The sequence below is a fragment of the Lathamus discolor genome, chromosome 14 (genome assembly GCF_037157495.1).
Source record: "Lathamus discolor isolate bLatDis1 chromosome 14, bLatDis1.hap1, whole genome shotgun sequence".
NCBI lineage: Eukaryota > Metazoa > Chordata > Aves > Psittaciformes > Psittacidae > Lathamus > Lathamus discolor.
This window is the reverse complement of record NC_088897.1, coordinates 11,902,182-11,921,014: the sequence shown is the minus strand read 5'-3', so window position 1 is coordinate 11,921,014 and position 18,833 is coordinate 11,902,182. Positions and strand designations below refer to the sequence as shown.

The following is an 18,833-nucleotide window of genomic DNA, read 5'->3' as shown; positions in this document are numbered from 1 at the left end:
TTACGTGGGCAGTGTATGAGAAGCCTTGTCTTAATCATACATATATTTAGAATAAACAGAAAGAGGGAAATTCTTGCTTTAATTAGGCAAAAATTATTGTGCCAAAGGAGTGAGTCATGGAGTAGCCACATGTACACTTTCTGTGTCTTTGAAAGCCAGGTTTTAACTCCTGAGGAAGTTGTGTCCATTGGCTTTGTTCTAGAGTACCTTGGAAAGTGGAAGTTGACTTATGGTGTTTGGAAACAGTGTGCAGGGAAATCTTCCTGGAGAGTAGGGCTGGGGCTCACCAAAGCAGCACAGAGGGAGAGCAGGTAGTGAAGAGCCATGGCCAGGGTATGCCCCTGGACAGCCAGTGACCACCAGTCCAAACTCCATTTCCCACAGAGCAGGGGAACACGAGCACCACATCTGCTTTTAACCTTTGCCCACATACCAGGTTGTGAGATCTCACTGTAGCTCAGTGAGTTTCACCACAATCAGTGTGCTGTGGCCTGAAAAGGAGAACTCTGGAGGGTCCTGCAGCAGCAGATCCCCACTACAGCTGCTGCAGGTGGATAGTGTTGATCCATCAGTCACCAGACAGTGTCAGGAAACTTTTTATACAAGTTTTTAATAAAAAAATTCAACAAAAAAAAATATATAATGAGGCATTTTCTGCAATGCATACATTCTTTGTATCTGCAGGTACAGATAAATAACAGAAGGCAAAACCAAGTATTTTGCTTATCTTTGGCCATTAACCAATAATCACCCTGAAGAGGTATTACAGGGTTGAAGAATAATAAACCGAGTCTGTTACTTCTCATTACAGACCAAGTATCAGGCAATGATACAGTAGTTAGATTTTCAGACATGTAAGGAAATTGCTTTCACACTGCCCAATACTGAATTTAACCTGGTTTGCTGCTATAGAACTTGAGCTGATACACAGCCAACATTCCTGGGTTTACATTAGATGTATTCCAACCCTTCTCTTTCCTACTTCCCCTCACCATACATTGCACTAAAAGCCAGGCTGTACCTCCTCATGACATCAACCAGCATGAATTCTATCTGGATCAGCTTCCCCAGCCAATGTACATAAGGAAGCTTAACTGCTCTCTGCCTATAAGTCAATACTTTTGTAGCTCAGTGTCCCAGAAAATATCCCTCCACTTAATAGCATGGATGCAACTGATGGCTCTATCAAAGCAATATATACACGATACACATTAAAATCAAAAGCAATTTTTAAAGGTACATTGCTAACATGTAGCAGCTTATGTCTATATATGTACATGTTTTCACAGTTACAGTTTAGAAAATTGAGAACACCAGGAATACTTCTACTGTGTTTTCTATAAATAGTAAAAATTTACCTGTCAGGCATTTTGACAAAATAGATTTAGGTATCACTTTAAATAGCTCTTGAAAACCTGTAGAGTTTTAAGCTTAAAGGCTGTAAAGTCTGAGGCCTCTTCAATGTGTTCAGCCAGTTTCAGCAGCTGGGCCCCCTGCCAGTTTGATTTTAATGATTCAGATCTGGTAACAAAGGAACTCCACCACCTTGGATGGGAGGGGCAAGTTCTTGACCTGGGGGGTGGGCATCACTCTGCGAATTGCCATGCGACACAGATGCTGGAGACTGGAAACTTGTCTTGGAGTTGCCCAGAAATACACGCTGCCATCCTGTGTCCTGCACAGAAACAAAACCCACCAAGATTATCCCACCTGCATGACTTCAGCTTAGTACAAATGCTCTCCTACATTGCTAGTTAGGGGGAAGGTGCTCTGTGCTCTCTGTGCTTGGTTCTGGCTGTTCCAGCTCAGTTATACTAGATGCCAGTTCTTCATTTAAGCTACAGCAGCACAGTAAGCCACTTCTGATTATCTGTGTGACAGGCCTGAGCAGATCCTCCAGCAGCTACTGAGGGCATCACCTGAAACACAGCAACTGCCCTTGATTATCTACTGGTCTCTTGCCAATCCACATGTTTGTGGGTCTGTCTCTTATTTATTCTCAGAGATAAGAAACGAGTTTATCAGCTTCTTGATTTTACTGCTATTCCAGGCATGTTTAAACAAATAGTACCAGAAATGCAACTTGGTGCTTCCAACCTGGTTTTCAGTTGTCACAACTGAAGATGTTTACAACACTTTGCCAATGTTCCCAATCCTCTGTACTACCTTAATATTTTAGGAAGGAAAACCCCAGTATATACTTACCCTGCAGCTAGAACACTGCCATCAGTAGAAAAAGTACAGCAGAGCCCATTGTTCAGAGGTGCAACTTGTACAGGGTATTCTTCATCAATTCTCCAGAATCTTACCATTCTGACAAGGGAAGAGCAAAGGAATAAGTTATCAGAGTAGATGTTTAATTCAGTATTTCCTCTGATACTACATGAGTCTGCAGCAGAGCTCACGGAATGCTTATAAACACTTTCATATGCACACAAGGTGTTTCAGATTTGGCCTGAAAAACTAGTGACTTCTTCATTCCTGATACAGACCTTGATCTGTATTTCTTCAATCATTTCAACCCCACCAGTTAGAATAAGACTGCCCTCAAAGCTGAAATACAGTTCTTCCAATACTACCTGCAGTGTTAGTGGAAGTTGAATGTGATCTCACAATACTTTTTTACTTTGGAATCTACTACTATAAAAAAGATTTATATGCAGTAGTAACTCCATCTACTTTTTTCACTGCTTACAACCCCTCTCTTCCTTGTTTAAGCTATTACACACTTGAGTTATTCAGGTCCTCTACTCTATACATGTCTTTCTACATTCAGAGTGAACATTAACATACACCAGACAACTCAGCTACTTTTACGAAGACCATTGGAAGTTGTTTCTCCCTTAAACCCCAAAAAGCCGACTTAGTATTTAAAAGTTCGCATCATCTGGGAATAATCAGAGGAGTAAAAACCTTTCCTCATACTTACTTATCATCAGCCAGGCTTGCAATGTGTAGTCCATCGTGACTAAAAGATACTGATCTGACCCACCGGTCATTTGCACCTCCAGCAAATATTGGAGTAGGAGGAGGAAAGAGATGCCTGGAGACAGAGAGACACTGAGTTAGCAGTGAAATGCTTAAGGACTAGGAAGTGTTCCCTTCAGCCCTGGCTAGCAAAGCTGAGGCAGAAAAACCAGACTGATTTCTCCTATATGGAATCAGCAGTGGAGACTGAACTACTATAGTTTTGTGGTACCAAACACTTCAGCTTTGTTGAAGATGCTTAAATTAGCACACATTAAAACATCAGTGCTTTACATTCCTTCTCAGATAGAAAGATGATCTTCACTGCTCTGACACTTCAGGATTTCCATCAGCCGCTGCTAGATTTTTCGCAAGTCTGATTTTCAGTTAGACACATAAATCCATTAATTTTCAGGAGTCATCTCCACCCCAGAAGAAAGCTCCCAGATTTGACTGCTTCACTTACCCAAACTCCATAAGAATAACTCCAGTATGTGGATCCCAGACATAGACTCGGGTATCATAAGATGCAGTAGCCAGTAAAGCTCCATCAGGAGAGAACTCACAAGCTACAACATCATTGTGATGTCCTTCCAGTTTCCGTATCATGGAGTATTTATCCATATCCCAGAGAAAAACCTGCAATTAAATAAGCTGATGTTATAGCTCTGCTCAGAGCTGCAGGGAAGCACTTACTTTGTTTTAAAGTATAGTTGCTAGTCTTATTTAGGATTATATTAAAATCAGGCATTATGAATTACTACAATTAAGGAATATGCTCAGTGTCATACTCAGATTAAAATCAAGGGTTTTATAAAAATAATTAAAGCAGACATGCAAGTTCTAACTCAGGTTTGTTAAATGTTATTAACAAAATAAGCCAAAATATAAGATAAAGGCAACTCAATTTAACCATGTAGCTTACTGAAATTCATGTATTACAGAACTATTTTATTAAAATATGCAGAAATAAATAGGGTTAAACTCTACAGTCCCCTCTTTTTGTAACTACCAAAATTGTAAGAAATATACAGACAGAAAATGTAAGGTTAACATATTGTTACTCCAGTGGCATCCCTTTGAGTTTAAGATCACTTGTTTACAATTGGCTTGGATCACCAACGTCAGCCTAGGAAGAGAAACAGATACTGCAAGCAAAAAGAATTTTCACAGCCAAAAGTCATGTCTTTGGCAAAACAACAGGGAAGTCTAACCACATTATTAGAAAGGATTTATGCATTTTAAATCAAGTCAACAGTAAAATACAACATTAATATTACAATTTATCCAGGTAATTTATTATATTATAAAAATCAATAAAAGCTGATAGTATTCTGGGATTTTACATGCACTTATACATTAGATATAATATGGCTAATCAACACTGTGCAGAATTACTTAATAGGAATGAACTATGTACTGCAGCATAATTTCATAGAAAACTAAGACTTTAGCATGAGATGTTATGTCCCTAAACAGCTCATTAGGGTCCTTGATGTCCCTGACTCACTTTTACTGCACAGATTAAACACTGACAGCTTGGATAAATGTATATGTTTGAACAAAGCAAACAGTCTTAGTGCCTCATGTACTTCCTCAAACCGACCCATTTACGGTCTGTTATAAAGGTGTTGACCAATTTCTCCAAGGAGACCCCAACATTCCATACAAGTGGAAGCTAAGTTTGAGGAGTCAGGGGGTTTCACTGCTGTGAAAATTATTAAAAAACAAAAAAAAAAAAAAAAAAGGAAAGAAAGAAAGCAGAAGGTGGACATCAACCAGCACCTGCGTACGTACAGGACACCTTGCAGCCGAAGGCAAGGTTACTTCGTCCTACGGTAAAGTTCGCACCCAGCCTGGTAGCCAGAGATGCCACTCTCTGCCCAGCTAACACCATTGTGCTCCTGTGTGAGTGGTGCCAGCTTAACTCAATCACACCAATATTGCTGCCACCACCTGTGACAGGGAAAGCAAGAAGCTTATGGAAAACACACAGCCTAAAGACAGCAATGTATACATCCATATCTGCTCTAAAGAAAAAACAGACCCCAGACCTCAACTATTCTCTACCAAGTCTGCACTGAATTTAAAGTATAAAAAGCATTTGAACAGTCACCCATATAAAGTAGTATCCAAGGATTAAATTGTGCTTTTTATTCAGCATCACTAGGCTTCATTAAACTACCTACAATGCCCCTGCCACTAGACTGAATTACCCTCTCTTTTTTATCCTAATTCTTCAGTGCCAAGAAAAGCAGCTTATGGCATACATGCTTTACCTGCACTGCTTTCAGTTCTCTAGCAGGGCATTAGAATAGGGGTGAAAACAAAACCAGTATGCTGCTCTTCATTCTAGTCTTTAGACATGAGGACCATTTGTATTGGAAAACAGGTAGAAACATTTTTGTTCAATGGGAGACACAATGCCTGGCTCAGACTTTGAAAAGCCCCTTTCATTGACTAGGAGATAGAAAGGATAAAATCAATAACAAAATAGTTCTATGCATTAATCTAAGCATCTTTTAACACTGGAAGCTTTAGTCTTTGGTTTTATACTATGAACATGTGCAGAACTATTGCTCAAAGAACTTTTACAGTTTCTGCAGCTAAAAGCAGTGCAAGTTCAATTCTTAAATCAGTGTCTCGATGCACCATTTGCTTGTTTAATTTCATGCACTTTTACATCATCATAAAACATTAGAAGTTCATGACACCGAGCACAAGCTTGATGTTACTTAGATTTAAAATGATTATGCACTCAATTCAGTAGATTTAATGAACAAGGAACTCTGACACATACTGCTTTACTAGCTCCAACTGAACAGAGGATGGAGGAATCTGGAGAGAATGCACAACCGTATACCCAGTTCTGATGTCCTCTCAACACTTTCATCATGTTTCCTAAAAAGACAGGTATTCCCATAAGAATTGGTTAACTATCACACATCTTGCAGAGGCATTTTACAGAGAAAAAAAAAATTCTGTCATGCAGCCTTTAAATCCCATGTCCCTGTTCAAATAAGTCACTTTGCACACTCTTAACTTAATGTGATACCAGTTTATACCTTTAGGAGACACACAAAGAATTTCAGCAGAACACACAGGGTGATAAAGAGAAGTGATTTTTTACCTAACTTCAATAGCAATAAAAGAGAAGAGTATGTGGCTATTTCTCCTACATATTGCAGCAGATAAACTGAATTCCTACCATCATCTTTCAGGTCCCACACTCGCAGTGTTTTGTCTCTGGATGCAGACACTAAAATCAGGCTCCCGTCTGGGGCAAAGGTTAAATCTCGAACAACTTCTGTATGGTCCATCAGGTTAAGGAGGAGTTTTCCTGTTAAAACACCACAATTCCAAATGAAGGACAGCTTTTTCATTCAGATCAATGCTTTATGGATACAAAATTAGAGCAAGTAAAGCCAGTGGTCTTTGTAGAAATGCTGCCTCAGCAGGAAGCACTTTCAGACTCTTCGGGAAATTGCCTCTTGATACGGAAAGCTAGTAAATTTCTACACTAAGCCCACATGCCTCAGAAATAAGCCAAGTCTTGTCTTTTGATATACATCTCTGTTCTCAGCTTAAATTTACAACACAATGTAAATTACTCAACAGTCTTTAGTTTCATTTCTTTAAAGCTGAGGAGTTCTCTCCCAGCCTAGCAGCTGTGCCACCAGCTACTTGAGACTCCGTCATCTCAAATGCAGTCTCTTACTTAAACAGTTACATACTTTTAAAAGGTTCTCATTAACATAATCCCTCCACATACTCAAGAACAGAGAGCAACTTCAGCTTTTGAAAGTTTCTTTTGTTTGAAAGTATATTACCACTAAAATCCAGGGCAGATTTTAGCGTAAACTACCATTACACAAAGTCAATCACATACATAACCATTTTGCAGCAATGAAGCTTCACCTTATGTCACTCACATCTTGAAGCATGACCTGAATCTGTTCCTTCCTCCAGCAGTATTTGAACATTTCTGGCTGGAGGAGTTTATGCTTTTTTTAGATTAATCTGTATTCAAGATTCAATTCCCAATTCATTCTGTATGTGAATGATGGCACTTCACTGTCACTTTGTGCACTAGTAACAGTTCCTCTCTCCCACTCTACCTGTGTATACATCCCATATCTTGATGCGCCCATTGTTCAAGCCCGTGGCCAGGAGGAGCTGGTCCTGCCCGAACTTGAAGCGGTGCCATTCGATGTTCACGCAGCGGCTCTGCTTCTCCGGCACCGAGGAGCCGAACGCCAGGCTCCAGACGATGTCTCCACAGTCTATGATATGCTCACAGGGTTTGTTTTTCTGAGCACTGTCACTGTTCTGCCTTGGAAGTCTTGTGCCGAGAGAGTTGGCAGCATTCTTTGTGCCATGCACCAAGCTGCAGAGCAAGCACAAATGAAAACCAGCAATGGCATGAGGTATCTTGAGAAAGAAATAGAACAGAGAGGTCTTTAGGATGTGCTGAAATCTGGGAGTTGCTGCAATGTACATTTTGGAGATCTATAATGGTGTGGGTTTAATGTCAATTTACAAAAGCAGCTTTTTATTATAACTGTCTTATAACTAGCGCCTGGAAGCTTTCTTACACAATATAAAACGAGTACTTCTTTACCCCTGTTTACCTCTGCAGGGAACAATGCATGAACTAACCCACTGTGAAAATAGTATTTTTAAAGCATTTACAGAAACAATAGTTACGAAAATTCCAGACTTTGGGCTAAATGAGCGGGAAGTTCCCCGCAAATCACTTCCACAATAAGGGATACTGTGACCAGATCATGGAAACCAAATAACCCCTCACCAGAAGAGGGAAGACAGAAAGGGGAGGTGGGATTTGCTGTGAGGGGAATGTAACCAGCTACAAAAATGCACGTGCTGGTTCCTGACCTCATTAAAACACAACCCAAAAGTGAAAATACAATGTGTCTTTTGGACCTTCCTTGCATTCTAATGAGGAAGGGGTTTGCCTTCAAGCGAATTCCTAAAAACTAAATAGCTTTCTGATAGGAAATTTAAAAGTCCAGCTCTTCCCGAGTCTTTCCATCCCTTTTCACTGTAACTTTCTCTTATTTAAGAGCATCTGAATCAAACACCAAGTCCCTCCTGCACAGCCTATGGGAGGCTGCAGTACAGTTGTTTCTCTCACTGGCCTCAGAGGAAGAGATAAACCAATAGCTGTTACTTTCCCCAAGCCTGAAAAGCCACTACATGTGTTTAAATCTGTCAAGAACTTCCCAACAGGAGACAGCTGTTAAGCTTCTCGGGTGAATGAAAAGCCAGGTAGTTTTGTCTTACAAGTTCCTAAGGCACTGAGACCATGGGACCAGCTTCACCACGCGGTGCCCTTGTGACCAAGCAAAGTAGGATCCATCCGGAGCAAACGCCACGGTCCAGTTTTCACGTCCACACTTCTTGTCAAAGGGAGAAGTTGGGGCCAGGAGTTCTCCCACGGTGCGTGATCGTGCTGAAAGAACACAAGAGATTCCTGCTTTAAAACCTGACAGATCTCACAAGGTTATAAGGGAACCTGGCAACGGGATAAGTGTCTGACTTTTACTGCATGTTAATTTCATGTCACTGGGAAGGTGTTTCACTTATAGCCAATGAAAAGCTCAGCTGCCAGAGGGACTGAGTCACTGCAGAGCAGCAGCTCAGCGTTAAAATGTCCTGATCATCGTGTAAGTAATGGCTCATGTCGCTATCAGAAGCAGAGCTCAAAACACACCGAGGCCCCGCCGCCGCCCTGCGCTTCCGTTCGGGAAGAAAGGGAGAGCGCCTGGGAAGGGACCGATGTCACCTCAGTGCCGTTGAACGAGCTTGTGCCCGCTCCTTCGGCCGACGGAAGCCCCGAATAAGGCACGCGGTTCGCTCCGGGGCTGTGTAACCCTCCGCCGCCCCGCTCCGCCGCCCGGGCGCGCCCGGCCCCGCTCCGCCGCAGCACCGCCGGAACCCCGCAGGGCCGGGCGCGATCCGGCCCCGCTCCCGGAGCCGCTGAGCCCGCCCCGCCCCGCCGCGCCCGGCCCAGCCGCGCCTCACCGATGAGCTTCTCGTTAACCCTCGGGGGAAAGCTGGCCATCTACGGGGCCGCCCTGCGCTCGCCTCGGGACCTGCAACGGAGCGACACCGACCGCGCTCACCGGGACGCGGGCACTGGGACAAAATGGCGGCGGCGGCGGAGGGTGAAGCGCGGGGCGGGGCGGGCGGCGGCAGCGCCCTCGCTGGCTCCTCCCACCGGCACTGGCCCGCATCTGAGCTAAACCGGGGTTTTGTGGGTGCTTTAGCGCAGGGTTACTGATGGGGTGCGGTGTGTGCACTGCTGGGGGACCGCCTATGGCATAAGGCACGTCTTGTGTTGCTTCAGTGCCCCGCCAGCAGCAGGTGACCTTCCTGCCGCAGCGAGTTGGATAGAGGCTGTCTCCATTATCTTTGGAGCTGGTTGTGACATCCTTGGTGGCTGTTTGACCATGGGGCTGCAAGGCAACACATAAACCAAGAGATACGCAAAAGCTTGTGTGAGCTCCCTGCGGAATGTGTGTAGGATGGTGATGTGCACCCCTGGTTGCATCCTCCCTAAGCAGGGGCTGGAAAACTCTTGGGAGTCTCCCACTCTTCAGTGTTGATTTCTTAATGTGTGTAATTCAGTGTCTAAATCCAGCAAGGTCTGGTTTGTGATAAATCGTTGAATTTACTGTTAACTTAATGGAGTTGTCCATAACAACTTGGAGAAAGAAACCCCAAGGCCACATCCTTCTCTGTGTGATTTTGTATTAACATCTGTGTATTCCCTTATCCCCTTCCTTTTCCTCTTTCTTCATCCTTTTGCATATCTAAGTCCTCTCCTCCTCTAGACTAGGTGACTCTTCCTTGCTTCCTCCGGACTTCAGAAAAGCACAGAGCCAGATAATTAACTACAGAGAATAACAGTGATTTCATTCCAAAGTAGTGGCCAAGCTGGCAGAGGCACTGGAATGGCTGCATGGGTTGGCTCTTCAGCTGCAGCAACACCCAGAAGTCACCCTTATGTAAGCAAGGCCAGCAGAGCAGACTTCAATCCTGGAGCGAGATGATGTCAAAGACAGGAGAGGGAAGAAGTTTTGAATACTTCTGGTGGCCCAAACACCAGCATGGATTAATGCTGGTTTGTATAAACCTGGTAACACATCACAGCACTAATCTGACACTGCTTTTTAGCAGCAAGATCCTGCTCTATTAATCCTCTGCTGCCTGCAGATAGAAGAGCCCTATCTTCACTTTATCCCTCAACAGCTTCTTATAACAAGGCAGATTTGTGGCCAGTGAACATTGTGAAATGCTGCTCTGCAGTTACTCATAACTTGTGCATGTTTGAGCGAGGCCAGAGCTGAGATGAGTCACGTTGTAAGATTCCTCCTGAGGGTCTGAGCCTCACACATAGCCAGGATGAGGCTGGATTCTGTTTGCTTACCTTGGGGCTGGTGTAGCCAGGGGGAGATAGCAGCTGGGTTACGCAGCTCTGGGGGAGTGTTAGCACTTCTTGCTAGTTTGGTTTAGTTTTTAAGCAAAGTATTTGGCAATTTATTATGTCTTTCAGTCTCTGTGTTTCTGTAAGTACTGTTCTAGTAGCTGCTGCTTCCTCCTCCATGTGCTTTCTGCTCATTAACGTAATAGATTTGAGGGCCAAAAGGGACGATTCACTCATTAATCTGGTCTTGTGTAACAGAGGAGTATATTTTAACCTAATGTAATACACCTTCAGACAATGAGGGTTTCCAGCAGTTACACTGTTCAGCCTTTACAGCACTGGAGTCCTAATGCCAGTCCTTGAACTTCCCAGTCCACGTTTTGTGTGTTATGGACACCGATTGTGATATGTGAATTCCCAGGTGCTTGCAAGCTTATTAGAAGGTGTTTGGTGCCACAGGCTGTGCTGGAGACACTTCTATATTCATGCCTGGCTGGAAGGGCTCTTGTGCCTGAAGCACAGAGGAGAGGTGGAAAGCTGGGATCTGCTGCAAGCCACCAACCCAACCATTCTGGTTGGTAAGATTCAGTCAAAGAGGAGATAAAGAACCCACGCTTCCCTTGCTCAGCACCCTGGCCGAGTGGGCCTGGATGGTTTCCCTGCTCTCCCTGGTGAGGCATAGCTGTGGAATCGAGGGTGGCATCAGCTGCACACCCTGCACAGTCACATGCTGCAGGGGCCTGCAAGTCTGCCCCATGACTCCGGGATGATTTATGTGTTTTCCATGATCCTCCTTTTCAGATGCAGTTGCCAAGCCTGCACAGTGTTGTTCAGCTGGGAGGAGGCTAATACACTCGGTGCATCTGCCTCCAGACTTTACACACTGCAAGAAGCTTTCACAAATGAAAGGACTTTTGTTGTCTGCCTGCCTTGGAAATACTCTCCAAGATCCAGGTTATGGAGTTCTTTCCCAGGCTGCTGAAGCACCGGGATCTGCTTCTTTCACATTGTCCTATGGTGAATCTGGTTACACTAATTTCAGTTATTTTTTCTTCTTTGATTTTTGTAACTGATTTGTGATTGTGTGTTTCTTAATCAGCTTTGCTGAAGTCTTTTTGACTCACTCAGTAGTTAGACTGCACTAGGAAAGGCATCTGGAATTAGTGCACGTCCCAGATAAAGGATTGTGCTGGTTTTACGGCAATTGGTTTGGGTGCTGTTTTCTCTTTGTATCCCCTTGTAAGATTACCTGAGGTTTGTAAAATGAGCCCTGGTGTTTGCCTGTCTTTTAGCTACTCACAAGAATCTGCAGTGTGTTTGCTGTGCTCCATTTCCATTGCTATGGCTTCCTGCTGGAAGGCTTCCACCACTGAAAGGCCATTCGTTCCGGTGTGTGAACCCTCAGATCTCCAAGTTCTCATTGTGCTGTTCCCCACTCAGCTTGCAGCAGACACCCCACCAAGGTTACTCTGCTCAGGGCCCCCCGAGGCTATCAGTTCCTGTTAGCTGTGGGGTTTGGATTGCAGAGCCAGAGCTCTGGGAGGAGATCAGCACAGCAAGTGTGAGATCCAAAGGACCAGAAAAGCCCATGGTGCTTTTGCAGGCCATGAGTTATGTTCCCCCTCCTCACAGCTCTCATTCCATAAAGCACTCCTGACAAATGAGAGGTGAGGGAGCAAACAAGGCCAGTCACACTAAGACCAAGGTGGCTGATCTGTGCACCAGTGCATGCATCTTGGTGGTCTGGCTGTCATTAAATATTACACTATTTGTGGTCTACACTGTTAATAATTCACAAACTCCTGCTTGTTTTGAGAAGCCTCCTTGGGATGGAGAAAGTTCAGCAAGAGTTTGTGGAGGAAAAAGTGAAGGTGAAAGGAAAAAGCAGAATGGAAGGAAGAGAAGGCAAAGAAAGTTGAAGAGGAAAAGGGATTGCAGTGGAGAGAATGGTGAGAAGTTAGAGGAGAAAACATCATCAGAGTCCCCAGACAGATTAGCTGCTGCTCTTGCCCCAGTGCACACTGGAAAACTTCTGCCACTTCTCTGTCCCCTTCTCCCCCAGTGTTCTGTAGCTTTTACTCCCTGTGGCTTATTGTGGAAATTAGAATTAGTTTTCTGTAGGGGGCTATAAATTGATGCATGTCTGGTACCTGAGGGGTTAATCTGTAAAGGTCTGCTAGATGAGTACACTGTGGAGCAGTTGCACAGATGGAATAGCAGAGATAGACTGCAGTCATTCGCATTCTTTTGGTCTCTTTGGGATTTTATAATTCTTGGACCACATCTTTGGGTATAATAAACAGAGCAGATGGCTTCGTGTGTGTGTGGTGAGTTCAGCCCTTCATGATGAGTCGCTGCACTGGAATAAGGGAGATGAAGGTTGGGGGTTATTCCTTTCAGGTTCAAAACCATCCCTCATTGTAAACTCACCAGGGTGCCCTGCAAGGGAGCTGCTTCCAGGAACATCTGTGCTAAATTTACCCACTGAAGCTGCAGGAGCTGTTATCTCCGATAGCTGAAGGTCATGCTGAGGGTTTCGAACTTGAACTGTCCTAGATGAGGATAACAGAAAAGGGTCCCTGTGATGCAGAGAAAGGTGCTCAGCCTTGCTCGAGGCCACTGTGCCCACAGCCTGGTTTATGTCAGTGTAATCTCAGTCACTGACCTTTACCACAGCTATTCCACTTCTGTGAAAAATCCTTTCCAGACCATACCGTTCCTCTTTGGCCTGGGTTTACCCAGCTGCCAGTCACTTGTATTGTCTGGAGCTCAGGCTCCTTGCTAGAGGAGCACAGTGCCCCACGGGCACCAGCACTTGGGCTCTGGCGTTCCCTAGTTTTGGAATGACGCTCCTGTCCGCTGTGAAGTGAAAAATGTTACTGAGCTGACTGGCGTTCCTCTGGCTCCAGAGGAACATAGGATGTAGTCAGCAATCAACTGCTGACCATGTTTACAGTAGGAAGAATAGGTTTTGCTTTTCATGAAATCTCTGTTTGGCACTGAGCGAGCAGGATTACACAGAGAGAAAATCAGTTGCATGCAGGGCGTCACTGTAAACTTCAATACATTGTCTGTAAGTGCAATTTGTGAAAGAGCAAGTTGAGTTTAATAGGAACAATGAAAGGCACAGACCACCTACAGTCTGTAAAGCAGATCAATAATATCATAAGGACAGAAAAAACTGGCATGTCAGGGAATTACAGGGTTGGGTCTGACAGCTTCTGCCTGGAAACAGAGGAGCTGCATTCCTGCTGTGGCGGGGTTGGGAAAGAGCAGGTTGCTTGTAGATAAAGAGTGTTTGCTCACAGATGAGAGATGGGCCAGAGCTGATGTGGAACTGCGCTTGGAATACTTGGGTGGCTCATATCCAGGCCTGTTGCTACAGGGAATGTGTGCAGAGGGCAACAGAGAAGAGTTTGAGGCAAATGGAGGCTTAACAGCTTAAAGCTCACAGTGTCTTTGACTGCTGGATAATATTAGCATTGTTTTATAGATGGATATGCAAACTCAGACTGAAGATCAAGGATTTACCACAGCCTGAACAGCCTGAACAGCTAAAACTCCTCCAGAGCAAACGGCCAGCACTTCAACTTAGGGACTACCCTGTTATCCCTCCTGAAGCTGATGGCAGGAGCTTCACATGGGTGCTGAGTTTCGTGGGTTCTGGATACTCTCAGCAGCTCTCCTGAGCTGGTGCTTCACTTCAGGCGAGAATCAGTGTTAGGGCACACTGCTGGAGCCTGCCCTGCCTCTCCCAATGCAAATACCATGTGGGAATGGTAAAGAAAAGCAGCCCATTCAGCACCCTCACACATGTGCAGAAGAGCAGCCCCTGCGAGAGGAGAGGACTCGGGATGGGTGGTTTGTCCTGCGGTTGGTGTGGTGGGACTGATGCAGGTGTAATGCTGCTGCAGGGAGTAACGCTGCATCACCACGTGATGGTGCTTGTCAGGCACAGCCATAGACTTGGCAACAATCCCGGTCTCATCCTAGTGACAGTCCAGGCCTCCAGCTTTCTTCCTGTGACTCAAACTCTTGCCCTTTCTATGAGATCACCCAGGAGAGAAGCCAGAAAGTGCCAGTCAGTGCTGAAGTCACAAGGTCTCTCTGGTTTTCCTCTCCTGTGAGAATCCTCTTCTCTTTTTGACCCGTTATACAATAAATGAGTAAGGAAACAGAATGGCAGGGAGAGGCAGTGATAACCTTGAATTATCCTTTGGGGCAGTGTGATAATCCAGCCTGAGCTGATTAGTCATCCAGAATAATTAAAATGCTGCTTTATAGTATTATGAGTAAGAATCTCGAGATGCTGTGGGAAAGGCACCGCTTGCAAGGGGAAGAAAAAAGTAGATGCACAAAATGATCTCATTCCTCTGCAATTTTTAGAACATAAACCCAGAGAGTGGGAGTGATTGTGAGCAAACAAACTCCAACGAGGACTCAACAAGGAGCTTGTTTACACCTCTGGGGCCAAACGGCAAACACTGACTGTATCTTTATCCGTTTCCAGTGCATGGCACAAGTCTCCTGTTCCATTAAGTTCCTTTAGAGTATCTGAGCTCTTGTGACATCTTTATAATGCCTCAGATCAGGTATCAGGGATTAAACTCCTGCTGTTTTGCATTCCAAGTGAGATTTCTACTGGAATAGAAATACTTGCATTTAGAAACTGATTGTGGGCAACAGTGTGCTACAATTGTAATTATCCTTTGTTGATTAGACTTTCCAGGATGAAGGTTCCGGTGTGAATATTGTGTGTGGTAACTCTGCTTTCTCTGAAGTATAACCCATCACTCTGTAAGCACCACTAACCTCAGATCAGTTGTATTTAACAGGTCCTATTGCAGTCAGACAGAATACAAAGGAAAATCCACGGCTTAATTTTCAAGGGAAAGCTTCTTCACATATTGAAATCCACCCCGCACATGTCAGGTAAGTCAATAAGAGACAAGTCATGGGAAGAATACAAAGCCACCGCTCATTTGTCAAACAAAAAGGAATATGGGCCACTTCCCTCTCTGGTTAGTTCGGAATTCAGGGATTTGAGTGGCCTCTAATGCCCTCTAATGGACAAATCTGTTGGAGCAACGTCCTCTCGGGGTGAAACCATCCAGGATCCGTAACGCTGCCAGGAGCCTGCCCAGCTTTCCCTGGGAGCCTGCCAGCTCCCAGATTAAACCCATGTTTAAGGGTTTGGAGCTGAGAAATATTAAGTCACCTCTTACCCAAAACTTGGCAGCTCTTTCCCTCCCTCCCTTCCTTCCGCATCTGCCCGGGTTTGTTTGTTTGGCTTTACTTAAGAAAGGTGGGAAAATGTTTTTTGTCCCTGATCCCAGATTTGGCGCAGTCCCTCCAGGATGAAACCCTGTCCATCAGGAATTGCCTCTGTAAATGGTGGGGGGGTTCTGGAGCAAAGCTGATACATAGAAATCAAAGAGCTGATATCATAGAAATCATAGAGCTTATACATAGAAACCATAGAGTGTCACTGGTGTGTCCAGAAGAGTGCCACTTCTGGAGTGTTTGACAAATGTGGTGAGAATGAGAAATGGGATGGGAGGAATGAAGAGGAGAATGGCAGTATGAAACACAGACTGCTGGGAGTAGGAGGGAAAAAAGATAGGCTGATAAATAAATAATCTGAGTTGAAAATACACGGTAGAGAAAAGCAAAAGGTACAGATGTGGGAGGGGAAAAATCCATATTCTCGGGGACTTTCCTCTTACATGTGACTCCTACCACCAGCGCCACTCTTGACAGCCACAATGGGACATTTTTAGTGAGGAAAACCCACTGGCATTCCCACAAAGCCTGACAAGACTCTGTGGATGCCTTAGGCTGTAATTTCTCATTTTGGTTTGCACATAAGCTTAAGGAAGTGCATTAAGAAGCTCTTGCCAAAGTGTCTTAAAATAATCCACCAGCATAACCATGAAACATGAGATTGTAAAGAGCTGCCAAATAAATGGTTCCACAACTCAGGAGTTATCTGGGGCTGGGGAACTTGGTGTGATTTACCTTTGGATAATACCTAACCAGCAGTTACAGACTGGTATGTGTCTGCCTGCTGGGGACAGAACCGTCTGTGTGTTCATGTGGCCAACAGATGGGATCTAGCACAGCAGTTAGCACTGGTTTTTCCTAGGCCAGCAGATCCCTTCTGGGATAGTGGGTCTCAGGCACTTAATATCTAGCCCAGGGAGAAGAGGAAGCAATTAAAAGGAAGCAGAGAGCTTTGGGAAAGAATCGTCTTGACCAAGTACTGGCTGGAATTTTCCAGAGAGTTTTGAGGAAACACTGAGGATTTCCAGCATCACCATTCAACCTCTGAAGTTTCCCACTGTCTAAAATCTGGGAATACTACAGCAAGCTGTGTTTGCTTTTAGGGAACAGATTTGCTTTGGGAAAAACATTAGGAAAAAACAGGAAAAAGCACTGTTTGTTGTGTTTAGTAGGTTTTGAAGGGAAAAAATAGCCTTTTTGTACCTAAGGCAGGAGTTCCCAGATGCTTTTCTCTCTGACCAGCCCTGGTTTCTTCCTTGGTTTCAGGACGTTTGCAGAAACCTATCAGTAAGCTGAAGCCCTTTCCTGCCCCTGCATGGATTATTATTGTTTAGATTTTGGCAGAACGTAGAGATCCCCATGAAGATTGTGGCTGTACTGCCTTAAGTGGATATTATTCCTGTTGGATTGCTATGGGATACTTAAGGAACAAATCTATAAAGAGTTGAAAAAGGAGACTGGGCATGTTGATGGAGGAGCACACCACTGGTGTTCTGTGTTCATTCCCTCTTGCGCTCTTTGTGACAAAGCTTTTTCTGTCAGCCCAAACAGGTTCTGGATGTGAACCAGAGGGACTCAGAGCCGGCTCCGTCCCCAGATGCCTGCACACCTCCTGGGGGAGCACAAGCAGCGGGGCTGGAAGTCCTGGAGAACAGATCCCTACCCTCATCCTGTTTTCTGGAGTCCAAGTAACCATTCACCTTTGCAAGGGGAGAATAACAAATGTTTATGGAATGGTGTGGGGATGCAATGTGCCTGTTTGCTTGGCTTTTGATGGAGCCTTTGCTTGTGCTCAGACAAACACGACTGGGAAAGGCCTCAGGGAGCAGCTTTACTTACAATCTGACCCAGAGGAGATGTCTGTAATTAAGCACATATATACATGTATCATGTAGGTTTGACTCTGATACGAGTATGCATAGCCAGTACATTAGAGGACTTTTCTAGACCATAAGACAACATTTGTTTTAAAATCCTTTATGAAACATATTAATGCTGACCATTATAGAGCACTCTGCTGCAGAGGGATCAATGGCCTTCACACCACAGCTAGTTACAGCAAATGGATCATACAAAATCCAGGGAACTTAACAGCCCAGTATTGCTCTCTGCAATTTGTATAAATCAGAATGCCCTCTGCATTTCCTGAAGGACAGGACCACAAGTACAGATAGAAACTACAATTTATTCTTCAAACAAATGTTTTTTCTTAAATAAAGTATTTGCAATTGACTTTCATCTTTCTGTAGGACAACTGCCTCTTCAAATACTTGCTATGGGCCACACTCCTGAGTTTATTGCTAGAATGCAGTGGTACGGTTCATATTGTAAATCTGGATTACAGGAATTCTATTGTTTGTTATTTACAGAGAAAGTTTCATCAAAACCAGGATTTATTTGTGTTGCTGTTGCTGGTAATAATTCTTATGTGCTATGACAGTGGCAAGAGTCCCTGAGCGCAACCAAGGCCCCGCTGAATGGAGCTACAGCGAGTGAGTCCCTTTTACTCCCCAGCTCTTCACTGTGTGTTTGACTGCTTGGGAGGTTTTACCTCAAGTTACATCTTCATTGACACCGCCAATGGTGTCAATTCGCCTGGCTCTGCGCTAAAGGACGTTACCTTGTGCTCTGTGCTCTCCCACATCCCGTGTGTAGCCAGAGGGACCCTGCAAGTGGATGTCCCCGTGCCCTGGTGTCCACACACCCGGCTTCTCCGAGTCAGGGAGCCAACGCTGGCTGGGAGCCACGTACCCGGGCAGGGAGGGTTCGTGTGCGGTGACTGCGTGTTGGTAGGTAGTTACTGCGGCGAGGCGGGAGCCGGGACAGGCGCCGCTGAGCTGAACCAGACCGACTCATAGGGATAGCCCCTCCGGAGCCACCGCCACCGGCACACGCACCGGCGCCCCCCGCCCCTGCGCACCGCGGCCCCGCCCCCCTGCCGTCGGCCCCGCCCTCCGCAAGCCCCGCCCACACCGCGGGCTGCGCGCCTGCCGCTGCCCCTTGAGAGGCGCAGGCGCGGGGCGGGGCGGGCCTGCGCGGGGGCGGGGGCGCGCAGGCGCAGCTCGGCTCCGTCCCGCCGCCGCGCAGGCGCCGTGGGTTCACCGCCGCCGGCTGGGTCTCGGCGCTCCCCCTG

The 18,833-nt window shown here is 45.2% G+C and overlaps 1 protein-coding gene across 1 annotated transcript; it reads right to left on the bottom strand.

The window, feature by feature from the left end:
* Positions 1 to 591: 591 nt before the first annotated feature.
* Positions 592 to 9,152, bottom strand: WSB1 (WD repeat and SOCS box containing 1). Its single transcript, XM_065694291.1, has 9 exons — positions 9,013 to 9,152; positions 8,272 to 8,440; positions 7,086 to 7,354; positions 6,176 to 6,307; positions 5,768 to 5,868; positions 3,434 to 3,606; positions 2,930 to 3,043; positions 2,206 to 2,313; positions 592 to 1,675 (listed from the first exon to the last, which is right to left on the bottom strand). The coding sequence occupies exons 1-9, from the start codon at positions 9,050 to 9,052 to the stop codon at positions 1,516 to 1,518; spliced, it is 1,266 nt and encodes a 421-aa protein (XP_065550363.1). The 5' UTR covers positions 9,053 to 9,152; the 3' UTR covers positions 592 to 1,515.
* Between the last annotated feature and the right edge of the window lie 9,681 nt (positions 9,153 to 18,833).